This window comes from Nelumbo lutea, chromosome 3 (assembly GCF_056320005.1).
Source record: "Nelumbo lutea isolate HS-2025 chromosome 3, American lotus-T2T, whole genome shotgun sequence".
Taxonomy (NCBI): domain Eukaryota; kingdom Viridiplantae; phylum Streptophyta; class Magnoliopsida; order Proteales; family Nelumbonaceae; genus Nelumbo; species Nelumbo lutea.
In genome coordinates, this window is record NC_142686.1 from 50,636,373 (window position 1) to 50,652,962 (window position 16,590).

Consider the following 16,590-nt stretch of genomic DNA (forward strand, 5'->3'; position numbering starts at 1 on the left):
TCTTTAATAACTAAAAAATGACCCTGTACTAAGTATGGAGAAACTACAACATCATTTAGTTTGAAATTTACTATTTAACTATAAAAGAAAAATAGAAAAATTAATATGGGTCTTACATCTTTGTAATTCAAAATGTATTATGACTTATTTTGTTTGAAAATCAATACTAATTTATGTTGTTTTTAATGTGATTTAAGAGAGATTAAATGAGGTCTTATTTATAAATTGGTATTTACTATTTATTTGATAAATTTATTTTGAGTTTTTTTATAAATAACCACATTTGTATCACTTCAAAGTGGATTTAATGTGTTTGAATAAACCTCTTCTAAGGTAATTATTCTATTTGAAAGTGGAATTAATCACTTTTGAGATTCTCTTTTCTAAAAAATTACCACATTCCTTTTGGTCAAAATGGTAGCTTTCATTGCTTTTAATCAGCATTTATTTTCCACATTCTTTTATACAGGAGACTTGCCCTCAAGTAAAGAACATACTACTTCTGGATTCCGAAGGGAAGCGTGTAGCTGTCAAATACTACTCAAATGACTGGTTAACAAATAGTGCAAAGTTGGCTTTTGAGAAATCTGCCTTTACTAAAATTCAAAAGACAAATGCCCGAACAGAAGGTGACAAATGCAAAATTTCCTCTCACTTATATATCTTCTCCATATACTGTACTGTTTAACCTTCTTGGAGGAACTTATGTTGCCTCTCCTTTATCATTTTATTGTTGCCATTCATAAGTTAAATGAGCCATTGACATTTCTAATATATCTGATTTCTTCAGCAGCAATTATATCAACAAACTAAGACAAGTTATTTCTTTTTCCATTTTGTATAATGGGAAAAGGGATACTAAGAAATTTCAAAAGGCTATGGGAAAAACACATGCTCCTTGCTTCTGTTCTCATAGTTATGAACACATGAACATGTACAAAAATAATTTGTCTATGCTGAAATTGATTTTCAAAAATGACCTTTTCTATGGTTTACATTGACTTTTCTTCTATTAATTAGCTAGGTTGAAGATGGTCTATAACAAATTATTCATCCCACCCCAGGATGGAAAAGTCTCATGTTTTCATATATTTTGTTGATAAAATATATTTTCATACTAACTTTCAAGCATGGAACTGTTGACCACATTTTCATCGGTGAAAATGTTCCCTAGGTGTAGAAATAGAATAGTTTCAGTTGGCTTGTGGGGAACAAAATATATTCTATTCATAGTTCAAATTTCTTATTTCTGACTACTTATTACATATGCTTCTATTTCACCAATACAGCGGAAATTGCGATGATTGATAGCTACATTCTTATCTACAAGTCAATTCAAGACCTATACTTTTTTGTTACTGGAGGTGACGATGAGAGCGAGATCATCCTAGCAACAGTTCTTGAAGGATTTATTGAAGCAGTTACACTTCTCCTCAGGTCCTAGTTGTCATAGTTGTGCCCTTCTGCCTCATTTTCTTTGCACATGGATTTTTACTTTTACTATATACAGTCTTTTAGTATGTTTACTAATTTGGTTTCTTAATGTGTATCTTCATAATCCAACAGGGAAAATGTCAGTAAGAGGACTACACTTGAAAACTTGGATCTCATCTTCTGTTGTCTTGATGAGATGGTTGATGGAGGGTATGGATTATGCGATTATCATGTAATTAGTGTTTAGTTATTTTCTTGTTCTTTTTCTTATTTATTGGATAAAAGTGATACATGTTTTCTCTCACAGTAAATAATGCACTAAGGCCCTATTGATGATGAATAATTGCTTTTACTGCTTTTATTGATGATGAAAATAAATTATAAAATTTAAAACTGATCCAAAAAAATAAATTGTTTTTCTTTTTTATGGCAGACAATAGTTCAACATTTTCTGTCAAATATGTCGATCCTTGATGTCATAATTAAATAAAAAACATTAAAAATATATAAAAACATAAAAAATTATGAAAAGTATACAAATTTTATAGAAAACACTTAGACGCATATCTAATATCATATATTCATCATATTAAACCAAAATAAGTGTGATAAATAAAAATTGTTTTTATATATAGAAATATAAAAAATGTAAAAAATTAAAAAATAATGTTACTATCATCACCATCTAAAACTGCAATGTGTATAGCATGTACACATTTGTTGGTATAGAAAATGTTATGTGGACTTGGGCTAGGCCAGGTTTGGCTTGGCCTTGGGCCGATGGCATTAAAAAATATGGGCTTCAACATATATAGGGATATCAATGGGTCGGTTGTATCCGATTACCTGAGCCAATTATGTCAATTTTGGTTCTTGGATCTTGTTTCAATTAACAATTAGGTCAATTTTGGTTATGTCTGATTACCTGAGCCAATTATGGCATTAAAAAAATAAGGGTTTCCAAGTTTTAATATAAATTTTATTATATTTTATGTTTGAAATGATAAAATTGATAAATAATATATTATTTAAGATAACATTAGTTAAAAATGCTCAATTTATTAATATATAAATAATATAGTATTTCATTATCATTTTTATTAATTGTATATTATCAAATTTTAAATTTTAAGTTATTATTAAATAAATAAATATAGTTGTCAGTATAATCGAGTATATTGGGTCAAACCTGATTATCCAAATTATTAACCTAGGTGGTTTTGGGTCCATCATTATGTCCCAATTAATAATCAATTCTAGACTAGGATCACCCTATCCCATCCCATTGACAACCCCAATTCAACACATGGTTATCTATCATTGCCTAATTACTAAAATGAAGGCCTTGCCTTCATCTATATTAGTGTAACAGAATATGCTATGCGCATGTGCAAGTAAATATTATACGGTATTTTGATTGAATTTTTATAACTTGCATGCAACATAAGGCAAGTATCAACTTTATATAGTATAGATAAGGATAGACAACCCTATCTATCTATCTATCTATCTATCTATCTATCTATATATATATATATCATAAGCATATTATTATTATTATTATTATTATTATTATTATTATTATTATTATTATTATTATTATTATTATTATTAGGTAAATCCCTTAAACCTCACCTAACTCTTGGGGATAAAGGGACTTACAAACCCTTTCCATTACTTTTAAGTGGACAAAGACATTAAATGTCTATTATGTCCATACTAAGGCTGCATTTGGCATTCCTTATTTTAAGGATTTATCTCATTTTTGCAATTAAAAACTCAGTGTTCATAAGGGCATTTTAACAGCAAAAGGGAGGCAAGTCCTTAATGCCAAATGCAGCCCAATTCCTCCTATCAAGTTTGTAGATTTTTTCTATTCCAACTTTATCATTAAACTATTAATATGAGTAAATATGTTTTAGTATTTCATTTTTTGATGCCATAAACTACCTCATTTTTTATTAAAGAGAGCTTTGAGGTTTTTTTTTTTTTTTTGGTTAAAGATTTAAGGGAATTTGCATATGTTGATTTTATGTATGTGCAAGATTGCTTTATAATATATTTAAATCCGTGACATCAGCAGATGCTATTAGATTTCCAAGGATAAAGTAACAGGAGTGCATAAGTGGTTTATCCCCAAAGGTCGGGAGTTTTAAGGGCAGGTCAAAGTTGAGGAACTTTAAGAACTTTTCAAAAAATAACAGGGGAGGTTTAAGGAATTTACCCTATTATATTATATTATACTAATTGGGTTGGTCATGAAGTATTGGGCCCAGGCTTGGCCCCCTATACTTTTTGGGCCTGATGCAGACTGGGTTTTTGGGCTGGGCTAAGAATGATCACCCGCATATTGTAGTTTCCACATAAAGAAACTGTATATAGCAGAGGAAAACTTGAGTTGTAATTGAACTCTATATAGGGATATAAAGGCAATGTCAAATTGGTCTATTGAGCTCCTCAATGGCAATGATTAGAGTTAATTTTTATAAACACCAAGTTGACACATGAAAATTCTAACAGGAAAGCCACTAACCAGAATTTCATCATTTTCAATGTTCATTACAAAAACCAAGAATGCCAACCCTTACTCTAGCAAGGCTCAAGGAAAAACACTCTAAGTTCAAACTTAGGCTCATGCCTGAAAGAATAATGCACGTGTTTGAGGTGCTTTATGTCAAATTCATGTCTCATGCACTAATTGAAGTGAAATAAATTCTCATCACAAGAACAAATCAAGGACTAATCCTAAGATTTCGGGTATATACCTTTAATTTATATAAGTATGTAGGGTTTTCAATACCTATATGAGGCTTTTGGTGAGCTTTGCTAGTCCTTGTTTATATGATGAACAATCTTCTTATATATATAAATAGTTCCACCACTTAGCACTTATTTTGTTCATATTAACACTGAGTACTCATGACTCATGTATGAGGTTTAAGCCTCACCCATTGATGTTTATGCCTTACAGGCATTAGAAGAACCCATGTCTCATCATGCCTCTGTGTTTTAGAACATTATTGATCTGGTAAATATGTTCTACAACTGCAACCAGAACTTGCTTATTAATGGTCAGGAGTCCATGATTTTGGGATTCTGAATCTTTCATGTAATTTCTTTGAAGTGATGATTGCGTTTTTGCAGTATCATTCTTGAAACTGAAGGAAGTATCATTGCAAGCAAAGTTTCATCCAATGGTCTGGAATCTGCAACAACATTCTCCGAACAGGTAACTCTCTTTTCTAACCCAATAAATAAATAAGTGAATAACCAGAATAGAGTAGAAGATAGATGGAAAGTTCTCCCACTCTTTGTGATTCTAACAGAAGCCCAACATTCTGTTTTTTTTTTCTTGCAGACTTTAAGTCAAGCACTAGCTACTGCACGGGAACATTTAACAAGATCTATTCTTGGATAATGTCTGCCTCGTTGAGGGGGGAAATAAAAAAAAAAAAAATGAGTCTTCATTACTTTTGGCATTTTTCTTGGATGTTTATTAAAACTTCAATTTCTTTTTCTTTTTGGCAAAAAACCAGCCGATTAGTTCTGAGTTTACGTCTCCAAGAGCCTTTGTTATGATGATCCTTCTATCTATTATTTTCCCTTTAATTGGGTAAGCTGAATACTATTGTCCAAGTTGACAGGTCGATGGTTCAATCATCCGGATCAGCAGTTTATTGACCAAATCAATGGTTTTTTGTTCAAGAATGGCTTTAGGGTAAAATGGTACTGGTTGCCTGACTGATTCCCAGATCAATCGATCTGATTTTCAAAACCATGGCTAGGTTTATAGTTGCATCTGTCCCTCATCGGCAGAAACCTCGTACACTAGGATGCCCTACTAAACCCAACAAAGCCATCATCTCAAGTTGTCAATCCAGGGTATATGACTGCTACTCCTACAGAGAGAGGGGCTCTGCCTGGTTTCTTAAGCAGCTAAACCAAAGACGAAGAATTAAATCATATAATAAGGCCTGTTTGACATAATAACAGTATTAGCCTTTAACTACCAAAATGGGCAAAGTTTAATATTCCTATGTGATATACAAAGAATATGTTTACAGTAAGGAATGCTAAGTATTTGGGTTGTTCATATACTTCAAGCTCCATGGGTAGAGCTCATTGGATTTTACATGTACTCTGTTCCGTCCCGACCCTATAATCCCCTTGTAATGTCTAATCTGTAATAAAAAGGACTAAAAATAAGAACAATGTGTACCTATTACGGAGCCCAATTTATGAAAACAAAAGCTGATGATGTGTGCTTAAGATCGTAGGTTATGTTTGGGAGTGAGTAAAAAATAAGCAATTATTTATTTTGGGCCAGGACGACAGAAATAAGAACTTATTTGCATTTGAGGAACAAGCACTCCCCAATAAGTCTTTATTCCTAAGAATAAACACTAATAAAAGAAGCAGAATAAGCACTTATTCAGGAGACCCAAATTTTGGGCCTATTTTTAAGTGTTTGTTTCCTTAATTTCTAGCCAGTCTTGGCCCGCCAGATCATTTTAAAAATACCCAAGTACCCCTATTTGAAATAAGTGTATTTTCACCAAACGTTCATGAACACTTATTTTTCAAATAAAAACTTCCAAACTCTGCCTTTGTATGTCATTGCCTTCAAAAACAAATTTGACCGAACTCAGTGCTTGAAATTGCACTTCATTTACAAAAATAAGACTGAGTCATATAATAATATTGGTATGACCTGGGGCCTATTTATTTGTACTAAAGTCTAATATTTGGAATATAATAATTACTTTAAGAGGTGTACTAAAGTCTTAAAGTTGGTGAACTTTTTTAGGCTGCATTTGGCATTCCTTATTTTAAGGATTTATCTCCCTTTTGCAATTAGAAAATCAGTATTTATATTTTATAGGGCATTTTAACAGTAAAAAGGAGATAAGTCCTTAAAATAAGGAATGTCAAGTGCAGTATTAGTAAGCTATTTAAAAGCAGGCTTGATTGTTGAGTTTTAAAAAATAACAGTTGACCATTTTAACCCTAGGGAGGAGGATGTTTGTTTAATTATTTAATAACCTAATTGAAATTTAATTAAATAATTATAAAAAGATTGATAAGTTGGTAAAGTGATTAAAATTTATAAATAACTAAAAAGAATAAAATTTTAATATATAATAAAAATAATACAATAATTAAATAATAAAATAATTAGTAGTATAACTAATGCAATTAATTAATTATAATTAATAATTAGTTACATTAATTATTTAAGGATGAATAATTAAAATAATTATTTAATATTATAAAATGATTGATAACTAGCAGAAATGCTTGTGCTAAGCACAGGGCAAAGATGAGCAAGAGAATAAGATAAAAACAACAAATTTAAGTTAATTATACATGCATTATTATAATATTTTGTATTTATATACATTTTCATGTATAAATTTAAAAACATTTTTTTATTTATTTTAATGACCACAAAACAAAGTCGATTTAAATTTGAGTCCAATCTAGCTAGAAATCTGAATGATTGATTTTGGATCGAAGTCGAATACAATTGAATTCGAAACCAAAACTGAAACATCAGACTTCCAGAAATATTTAACTATGATCATATTTGAAGAATCCAATATGAAATATTCATCTAGAATTAGAGTTGGATGCAATTGAATCCAAACCCAACCCAAAATATCAAATGGATCATATTCAGAAAAGAATTTAACTTAGAGAGAGAGGTTTTCAAATTATCGTTGACTTGGACAGCCATACCATTTGTCTTGCAAAAACTGATCATTCCATTTCACCCCAATTGTTATTTTCCCAAAAAAATGTTGAATTGGTGGATGACATGTACAATATAGTCAAACTATTGACTCATTTAACCTTGACAATATATTTCAATCCAAATTTTTATTATAATTATTATATTATTTTATTTTTTTAAATATCGTGGGTTGATTTGTTTAGTTTGGAAGGTCGAACCACCCAACTTTTGGACGGATTGTATCCAAAGAAGAATTCAACTTAACTTATATATATATATATATAGAGAGAGAGAGAGAGAGAGAGAGAGAGAGAGAGAGATAGATAGATAGATAGAGAGAGAGAGAGAAAGAGAGAGAGAGAGAGAGAGAGAGAGAGAGAGAGAGAGATTTAAGGTTTTCAAGTGTCAATGACCTAGACAGTTGAATCATTCAGCCCGAAAACCGGTCAGGGTACCAATTTCATTTCATCCCTAAACTATTGAATTGGTCAATGACCTGCTAACCCTAGTAGTCAAACTATTAACTCGCTTGACTCATACAACAATGGTTTCCCAAAACCATTAAATTGGTCAACAACCTATTGACCTAGGTAATCAAACTGTTGACCCATTCAACCCAAACAACTTTCGAGCCAAATTTTTTGTAATTATTTTTTTTTTAATTTTTAAATATCATGGATTTATTTGTTTAAACCAAATGATTGAACTATTAACATGAAAACCAGTGGCCAAAGCAATTTCTTTTCAGAGAACTATTTAACTTAGAGAGAGAGATTTGAGGTTTTCAAATCGTCGTTAACCTGGATAGTCAAACCATTCAGTTTAGAAATTGCTTAGGGTATCAGTTTGATTTCACCCTTGAAGTGTTATTTTCCCAAAAACTGTTGATTTGGTCAATAACTTGTTGACCCAAGCGGCTGAACTATTGACCCGTTTGACTCATACAATGTTGGTTTCCCAAAAAAACCGTTCAATTGGTCATCTACCTACTCATCTAGATGATCAAAATATTGACTCGTTCAACCTAGACAACAACTTTCAAGCCAAGTTTACGATGTAGTTATTTTTATTTTTAATTTTTTTTTAAATATCATGGGTTGATTTGTTCGTATTAGATGGTTGAACCACTCAACCCAAAATTTTGGACAGGTTGTCTCAAAGAAAAGCTTAACCTAACTTAGAGAGAGAGAGAGAGAGAGAGAGAGAGAGAGAGAGATTTAAGGTTTTCATCCATTGTTGACCTTGGATAGCCAGACTGTTCGACTTAGAAACTGGTTCCATTTCACCCCTAAATTGCTATTTACCTAAAATCTATTGAGTTGGTCAATGACCTACGAACCCTAGCAATCAAACTATTAACTTGCTTGACTCATACATTGATGGTTTCCCAAAAACCATCGAATTAGTCACCAACCCACTAATTTAGGTGATCAAATTGTTAACCTGTTCAACCCAAAGAACAAATTTCAAGCCATTTTTTTATTGTAATTATTTTTATTTATTTTTTTATTTTTTAAATGTCATGGATTGATTTGTTTGGACCAGATGATTGAATTGTTGACACGAAAAACTAGTGGCCAAAGCGGTTCCATTTCAAAGAAGAATTTTACTTAGAGAAAGAGAGAGAGATTCAAGGTTTTCAAACCATCCTAAGAATTTAACTTAACTTAGAAAAACATAGATTCAAGGGTTTTCAAACCGTCATTTAACCTAGATGATCAGATTGTTTGGCCTAGAAACTAGTCAGGGTACTAGTTCCATTTCACCCCTAAATTGTTATTTTCTGAAAAAAAATTGCTGGATTGGTCAATGACCTCTTAACCCAAGTGGTGACCTGCTTGACTCATACAATGGTGGTTTCCCAACAACCATTGAATTGGTCATCAACCCGTTGATTTGAGTGATCAAACTGCTGACCCGTTCAACCTAAACAACAATTTTTTATTGTAATTATTTTTACTATTTTTAATTTTTTTTTGAAATATCATGAGTTAATTTATTTGGACTTGATGATTAAACTGTTGACCCAAAAATCAATGGCCAAAGCAATTATGGTTCTAGGTTGATATTATTAGGAGAGAGACTATGGAGGCATTTGATGGGATGAGAGTAGGGGGGTTCATTATATGGTTCAAACTACAAACTGAGCCAAACCAAACCGAATTTGTGGTTTGGTTCGGTTTGAAAATTTTCTAAATTGCAGTTTACAGTTTTGGTTTGGTATATTGAATTTTATAAACCAAACCAAATCGTAAATCGTATACTAAAATTATATATAATATGAATATATGATATATAAATATTATATATAATATATCTAAATGGATTGCATAAAATTATAAATATATAATGAACTCTTTTTTAGGGGAGCTATTTGGGCTTTCTAATTGGGTTAAGCCCAAAAGAATTTGGTTTGGTTTGATTTGATTTCCATAAAATTATAATAACCGCACCAAACCGTAATAAAACAATTTGGTTTGGTTCGATTTCCATACCAAAACAGTTTGGTTCAATTTAGAAAATTTTCAAACCATAATTTACCGGTTTGGTCTGAGATCTTCTCCAAACTACACCGAACCAGACCATGAACACCCCTAGATGAGAGAAAGGAGGGAGGGAGGGAGATTAATGAAAGAAAGAGAGTAGAAATACGGGAGAGAGATTTGACATTATGAGAATTATGAGAATTGAGAAAGGGGGAGGAGAGAATGAATTGAGAGAGAGAGAGAGAGATTTGATAGGATGAAAAATATGTGAAATGCCATCAATAATTGTCTTATATTGTGGTATAATCATAAATAACAATGGCATGAGGGAGAAAGAGTTAAAAGGAAAGAGAGGGAAAAAAGAAGTTAAAAGGAAAAGAAAGGAAATGCATCCCAAATAAAGAATAAGTGCATGAAACCAATAGTGTGCCACATGTTGATCTCACCGCACGTCTACACACTAACCAAATGCTATAAGTATATAGTTATAGATGTAAAGCATTTCATACTATAACCCCATGAAAGTAAGGCAATGTTTGGGATATACACATAAGGCTGAGTAAATATGTATCAATCTCATGTAAGGCTACAAATAAAACATATCAGATTTGATACTAATCTGAACCGGATCCAATAAGAGCTGGATTAAGATATCTCCCTTGATCCTAACAAATCGGATCGAATAAAAAAAAAGCTGATCGGTTTAGTTAATGGATCGAATTTGGATATTCCTCGATCCAATCTGCCACAACCCAATCTGATTTATTAGTTATGGAATATTATATATTATTTATATAATTATATAATGCATTACATATTATATAAATAATATAAATATATTATTTATATTATATCATAATTTTTATTACAATTCTATGTGAATCGGATTCAAATCGGATATCTGATAAGATATTCGAATTCGAATCATACTCTTAAAAATCCAACAAATTCTTATTAGATTCAAATCAATCGGATTTCTATCAAATCAAATCGAAAATACCCTTTACCAAGTTTTGTCCAATCTATTTGTAGCCTTCACCTCATGTGACATTGTTCGCAATAAAGCATGTGGAATAACTAACAAATCATGTCAAAAAGATATTTTTATCACAAATGGGTGCAAGTTGGGTGGGTTGGGCTGGGATTAAGCTCAACCTAGGTCCAACCATAGAAATTGGGCTTAAGGTCCCCATCTGTCCAAGTCAAGCCTAGCCTGTACTAAAATTTGATGCATATAGGTTGGCCAATCAACTTACACTAACAAAAATGTATATGCTTTTGTATAGACATGGCAATTGGGTTGGGTGTGTCGGGTTCGTGTTCGGGTTCGGGTTGGGTCAAGGTACTTCGGGTTGAATTTCGGGTTGGGTTGTCAAATGCTAGACCCTAACCCTAAATGTTCGGGTTAGGGTTGACCCATGGGTCAATTCGGGTCATCCCAAAAAATAATTAAAAAATAAAGAAAAATTACATGAAAAATGTCAAAATTAAAATAATTAACCTTAAAATTCCAAATATAAAATAAAAAACTTGAACACTTAACAATTTAAAGAGTAAACAATAAAAAGTAAAGACTAAATAGAAAAAATGTAAGAGTGGAAACTTCTAACAATGCATAAATAATCCCAATTAGACTTGATAATTGGGTCAGCGGGTTGACCCATGACCCAATATTTTCACATTCGGGTAGCTATATATGAGACCCTAACCCTGTTTTTTCGGGTTGGGTTGGGTCGGGTTTGCAGGTTGGGTCAACTTTTTGCCAGGTCTATTTTTGTATTCAAGTATGTTTGTATGAGGAAATTCTAGCTAATTATAATGATACTAATAATGCATCCAAAATTTTCTATAAACTTTAAGTATTTTTTATTTTTATATTTTGTTGTTTTTTATTATTAATTAGATGCATATCGCAAAATCCAAATCTGATTACCTTGATTCATACAATGATGGTTTCCCAAAAAACATTAGGTTGGTCATCAACCCTCTAACTTGGGTGATTGAATTTTTAACCCGTTCAACCCAAACAACAAATTTTAAGCCATTTTTTAGTGTAATTATTTTTATTTATATTTTTTAAATATCATGGGTTGATTTGTTTGGACTAGATGATTGAATTATTAGCATGAAAACCAATGGCCAAAGCGGTTCCATTTCATAGAAGAATTTTACTTAACTGAGAGAGAGAGAGAGAAAGAGAAATTCAAGGTTTTCAAACTGTCATAAGAATTTAGCTTAACCTAGAGAGAGATCAATTCAAGGGTTTTCAAACCATCGTTGAACTAGACGATAATATCGTTTGGCTCAAAAACTTGTCAAGGTACCAGTTCCAATTTCACCCCTGAATTGTTATTTTCGCAAAAACTGTTGAATTGGTCAATGACTTGTTGACCCAAGTGGTGACCCGCTTGACTCATACAATGATGATTTCCCAAAAACCGTTGAATTGGTCATCATCCCATTGATCTGAGTGATTGAACTATTGACTCGTTCAACCTAAACAATAATTTTTAGTCAATTTTTTGTTCTAATTATTTTTATTTTTATTTTTTTGAAATATCATGAGCTGATTTATTTGGACTAGATGATCAAATTGTTGACCTAAAAATCAGTGGCCAAAACGATTCGGGCTCCAAGTCGATATTATTGGGAGAGAGATTGTGGTGGGATTTGATGGGGTGAAAGAGGAGGGAGGGAGGGAGATTAATGTGATAAAGAGAGTAGAGATAGGGGAGAGAGATTTGACGTGATGAGAATTGTGAGAATCAAGAGAGGGATATGAGAAAATGAATTGAGAGAGAGAGAGAGAGAGAAATTTAATAGGATGAAAAAAGACGTCAAATGCCATCAATAATTTTGTCTTATACTGTGGTATGATCATAAATAATAATGGCTTGAGGGAGATTTAAAAGGAAGAAAGGCAAGAGATGCTAGAATGAAGACAAAATAAAGGCAGGGTATCTGACCAAATTTGGCAAGATATTAAGACAATTTTTATTGATCCTAACTCTATGGAGGGCAAAATTATTTGGAGGTGCAACCTTAAGGGGATTTCTGTCTAAAAACAACTTATTTGTTGAAGTGCTCTTCCATTCTTAACCCAAACAGTACCTTTAATTGGCTGGCTGTTATTTAGAACATCAAATGCCCCCAAAAGATAAAGATTTTTCTCTTTTTCCTTCTCAACAATAGGCTTCCTACTAAAATCCATCTAAGGAAAAAGAGGATATAACATCGATGGCTCTTGTTCTTTTTTCAGATTTTGAGAGGGGGGAAGTTGGTCAATGGGATTTTGGTTCCCATTGACCAAGAATCCCATGTTCTTTTTTAGATTTATGTGGGGACTAGGGAAAGTTTATTTTCCTGGGTATCACTTACCCCCATCTCCTAGGTGCGTAAATAACTTTCCCACCTAGGGGAAAGTTGCCAACACTTGAATGGAACAAAAATGTCCCTTTTAATAATAGATTTTTATGGCTAAAATGGTCATTACCCTATTTACATAAGAAATAAAAGAACATGGGTAAATGCATTTACCCAGGTAGCTGCATTTACCTAGGTAAGTAACTTACCGAAAAGCAAACGGGGCCTTGTAGTTTTTGTGGGAATGAGGAAGATACTGATCATGTTTTTAAAAATTGTGCCCACACAAATCAAATGTGGCTTACCTTAAACACTCCCCTAGAGGGACCAAATGAGAATGAAAATTTAAGTGATTGGTGGACAAGGGTCGGCAATTAAAAGGAAAACAAGATTCTTTTAGCAAAGGAAAAACTAGCTTTTGTTCTTTTGGCTGTCTGGAAAAATAGGAACTCGAAAACTTTCAATAATGTTTCAACTCCCATTCCAATTATTTTGGAACAGGCTCTTGATATGTTTTTGGAGTTTCTTGATGGGAGCAAAGATAAAGACATTGCCCGAATGAACAAAGTGTGGAAACCAATTATTTGGAGTTTTCCAAAATTTGGCACTTCTAAAATAAATTTTGATGCCTTTTGTAACAGTAATGGAAAATGTTCTATGGCTAGTATTGTTCGTGACCATCTTGGTCAGGTGATAGCGGTTAAGGTTTTTGTATCAACTTCATTCCCCCTTCCCTTCTTAATTGTTTTGTAGATTTTTGGGGATGTACTGTTGTGCATAGTCACTTCTTCTCTTTTCAAAAAAAAAAAAAAAAAGAAAGGCAAGAGAGGGAAAAATAGAAGTTAAAAAGGAAAAGAAAGAAAACACATCCCAAATAATGAATAGGTGCATCAAACCAACAACATGCCAAATGTTAGTCTCACCCCATATCTACACACCAACCAAATGCTATAAGAATATAGTTATTGATGAAAAAATGGCATTTCATACTCCAACCCTATCAAAGTAAGGCAATGATAACAGTGGGTAGTAAATATGTTTGGGACATGCACATAAGGCTAGGCAAGGTACACAACTGTGTACCAACCTCATGTAGGGCTGCAAATAAATCGGATCATATCTGATTTGAGTCTAAACCTGATCTAATAAGAGCTAAATTCAAATATCTTCCTTGATCCTAACAATCCAAATCGAAATGAAAAAGTTGATACATTTAGTTAACAAATCGAATTCGGATATACCTCGATCCAACCTGCCATAACTTGATTTGATATGTTAGTTATGAAATATTATATTTTATATATTAGATATGTATATTCTATATATTATTTATGTAATTATATAATACATTATTTATAACATTATATATAATATTATTTATATTATATCATAATTTTTCATTACAATTTTAATTGAATTGGATTTGAATAGGATATTCCTTAAGTTTTTCGAATTCGAGTCATACTCTTAAAAATCCAACAAATTCTTATTGGATTTAAATCAGGCGGATTTCTTATTAGTTTGGATCGGATATATCGTTTACCAAATCTGATCCAATATGTTTGTAGCCCTAACCTCATGTGACACTCTTTGTAATAAAGCATGTGGCATAACTAACAAATCATGTTAAAGAGATATTTTCATAAAAAATGGGTGCAAGTGGGGTGGATTGGGCTGGGATTGGGCCTAAGGTTTGAGCTAGGGGTCAAGCTCATCTATCCAACTCAAGCCCAACCTGTATGTGTGTATGTATTTATATATGCATGCATGTATGCATATAGTCAGGCTCGGCTCAAGCTACCTAGGGGTTAAGCTTGGGCCCAACCCAAAAATTAAAAAAGAAATTCAAAAAATTTGGGTTTAGGCCCAACCAAAGGACCAAAAGTCCAAGCCCAAGCTATATAAAATTGTGGATTGGGTTGGTTTGGGCTCAAGTTGGGGCTAACCAAGTTGCACCCCTAATAGCAAATACCTTTGTCATGATTCCTAGGAAAACACAATCAAGTTAAAAACATTGATCTCAAAAAGACAAGTCCAGAAACTTCCAAAAGCAACTATAAATACCCACTCACATCCCCAAAACAAGTCTATCACTCATAAAATCACCAATTTCTAGATCCAAACACCAAGAAAGGGCAAATATCAACCTCCAAACCCTAACTGAGGATACTCTTCATCATATTCATTTTTCAGAAGATTCTCCACTAGACCACTACTACTAAGGGAGCTTTAATTTTCTCCCTCACATGCATTCAACATTTCCCATCATCTAATCCCTCACTAACCTCTAAACCTGAAGAGCAAAGAGGATTTCCAACCCCTATTAGCCTTTCTCCCAACTTTTAGAGTTATAGACCATCTCAACTAACACCATTGCCTTACAAGAATAATTAATAGTTATTAATTATATAATAATTATTTTTTGTAATGAAATTTTAAACTATTTTAATATTTAACAATTACTTAAATTAATTGAGTAATAATTAATGATTAAAATGATCATTTAGTTATTATAAAGTAATTACTTTAATTATAAAATGACTTTTATATATTAAAATTAGTATAATTTAAATTATTAAAGTCAAGAAAATAATTAAGTAATAATATAAAATAATTAAAACATTAAATTTTATATAAATAAAAAATTTATGAAATAATTAAACAAATAATAAAAAGATTAAATAATAGTTTTTTTCTTATTTTATCATATTATTAAGATTTTTATTATATTTGAATAGTAATTTTAACTAACAATATCTAAAATTATTATTATTATTATTATTATTATTGCGAACATGTACTTCACACGAGTCATCCAAAACAAGTACATAATTGAAGGAGTAACAAATGAGTAGGTTGGGTGTGGGTTCAATACCAACCCACCCATTAATGACCCACACCCATTTGCTACCTATACTAATTGCATGCTAATGGGCAGCAACCCTAGCTAGTCATGTTGACCCACTTGAATATTAAATTATGTAAACCAATTTTTATTGAAAAAGGAAAAAACTTCGGAATTCTCTTATGTTGTTACATCTCATCATTTAATTGATTCAACTCAAATATAAAAATTAGACATCATTTTAGATAAAAGAGATTAAGAAGAGAGAAACCACATAACCAAGGGAAGAGAGAGGGGGGAGGGAGGGAGACAAGGTAATGGAGAGGAAAGAAAACATACAAATTGGACATCAAGTTAGAGAGAGAACGGACATGAAAGCGAAAGAATCCACGGCAAGAGAATTTATAAGAGAGAGTAGAGACTAGAGAAAGGAAAGAGAATCATAAAAATTAGACTTCATTAGGAAAAAAGTTAGAGAGAAAATACTTAAAAGATAGAGAAACCATATAACCAAGAGATAGAGAGTGAAGAAAGGAAAGAAAAACATAAAAAATAGACTTTATTAAAAAAAGTTAGAGAAAGGTGATAAAGGAGAAGGAACAACATAACCAAGAGGAGAGAATAGACAGGAAGAGAAACATGAAAACTGGACTTCATTAAGAAAAAAAAAAGTTAGAAAGAGAGCACATAAATAAAAAAAGGACAAACCACATAACCAATAGGAGAGA

At 31.9% G+C, this 16,590-nt stretch overlaps 1 protein-coding gene across 1 annotated transcript; it reads left to right on the top strand.

Annotated features, from left to right (window-relative positions):
• Positions 1-461: 461 nt before the first annotated feature.
• On the top strand, positions 462-5,057 carry LOC148864905 (coatomer subunit zeta-1-like). The gene is made up of 5 exons (XM_088980154.1): positions 462-629; positions 1,290-1,437; positions 1,567-1,644; positions 4,579-4,663; positions 4,793-5,057. The coding sequence occupies exons 2-5, from the start codon at positions 1,301-1,303 to the stop codon at positions 4,850-4,852; spliced, it is 360 nt and encodes a 119-aa protein (XP_088836280.1). The 5' UTR covers positions 462-629; positions 1,290-1,300; the 3' UTR covers positions 4,853-5,057.
• Positions 5,058-16,590: the final 11,533 nt, after the last annotated feature.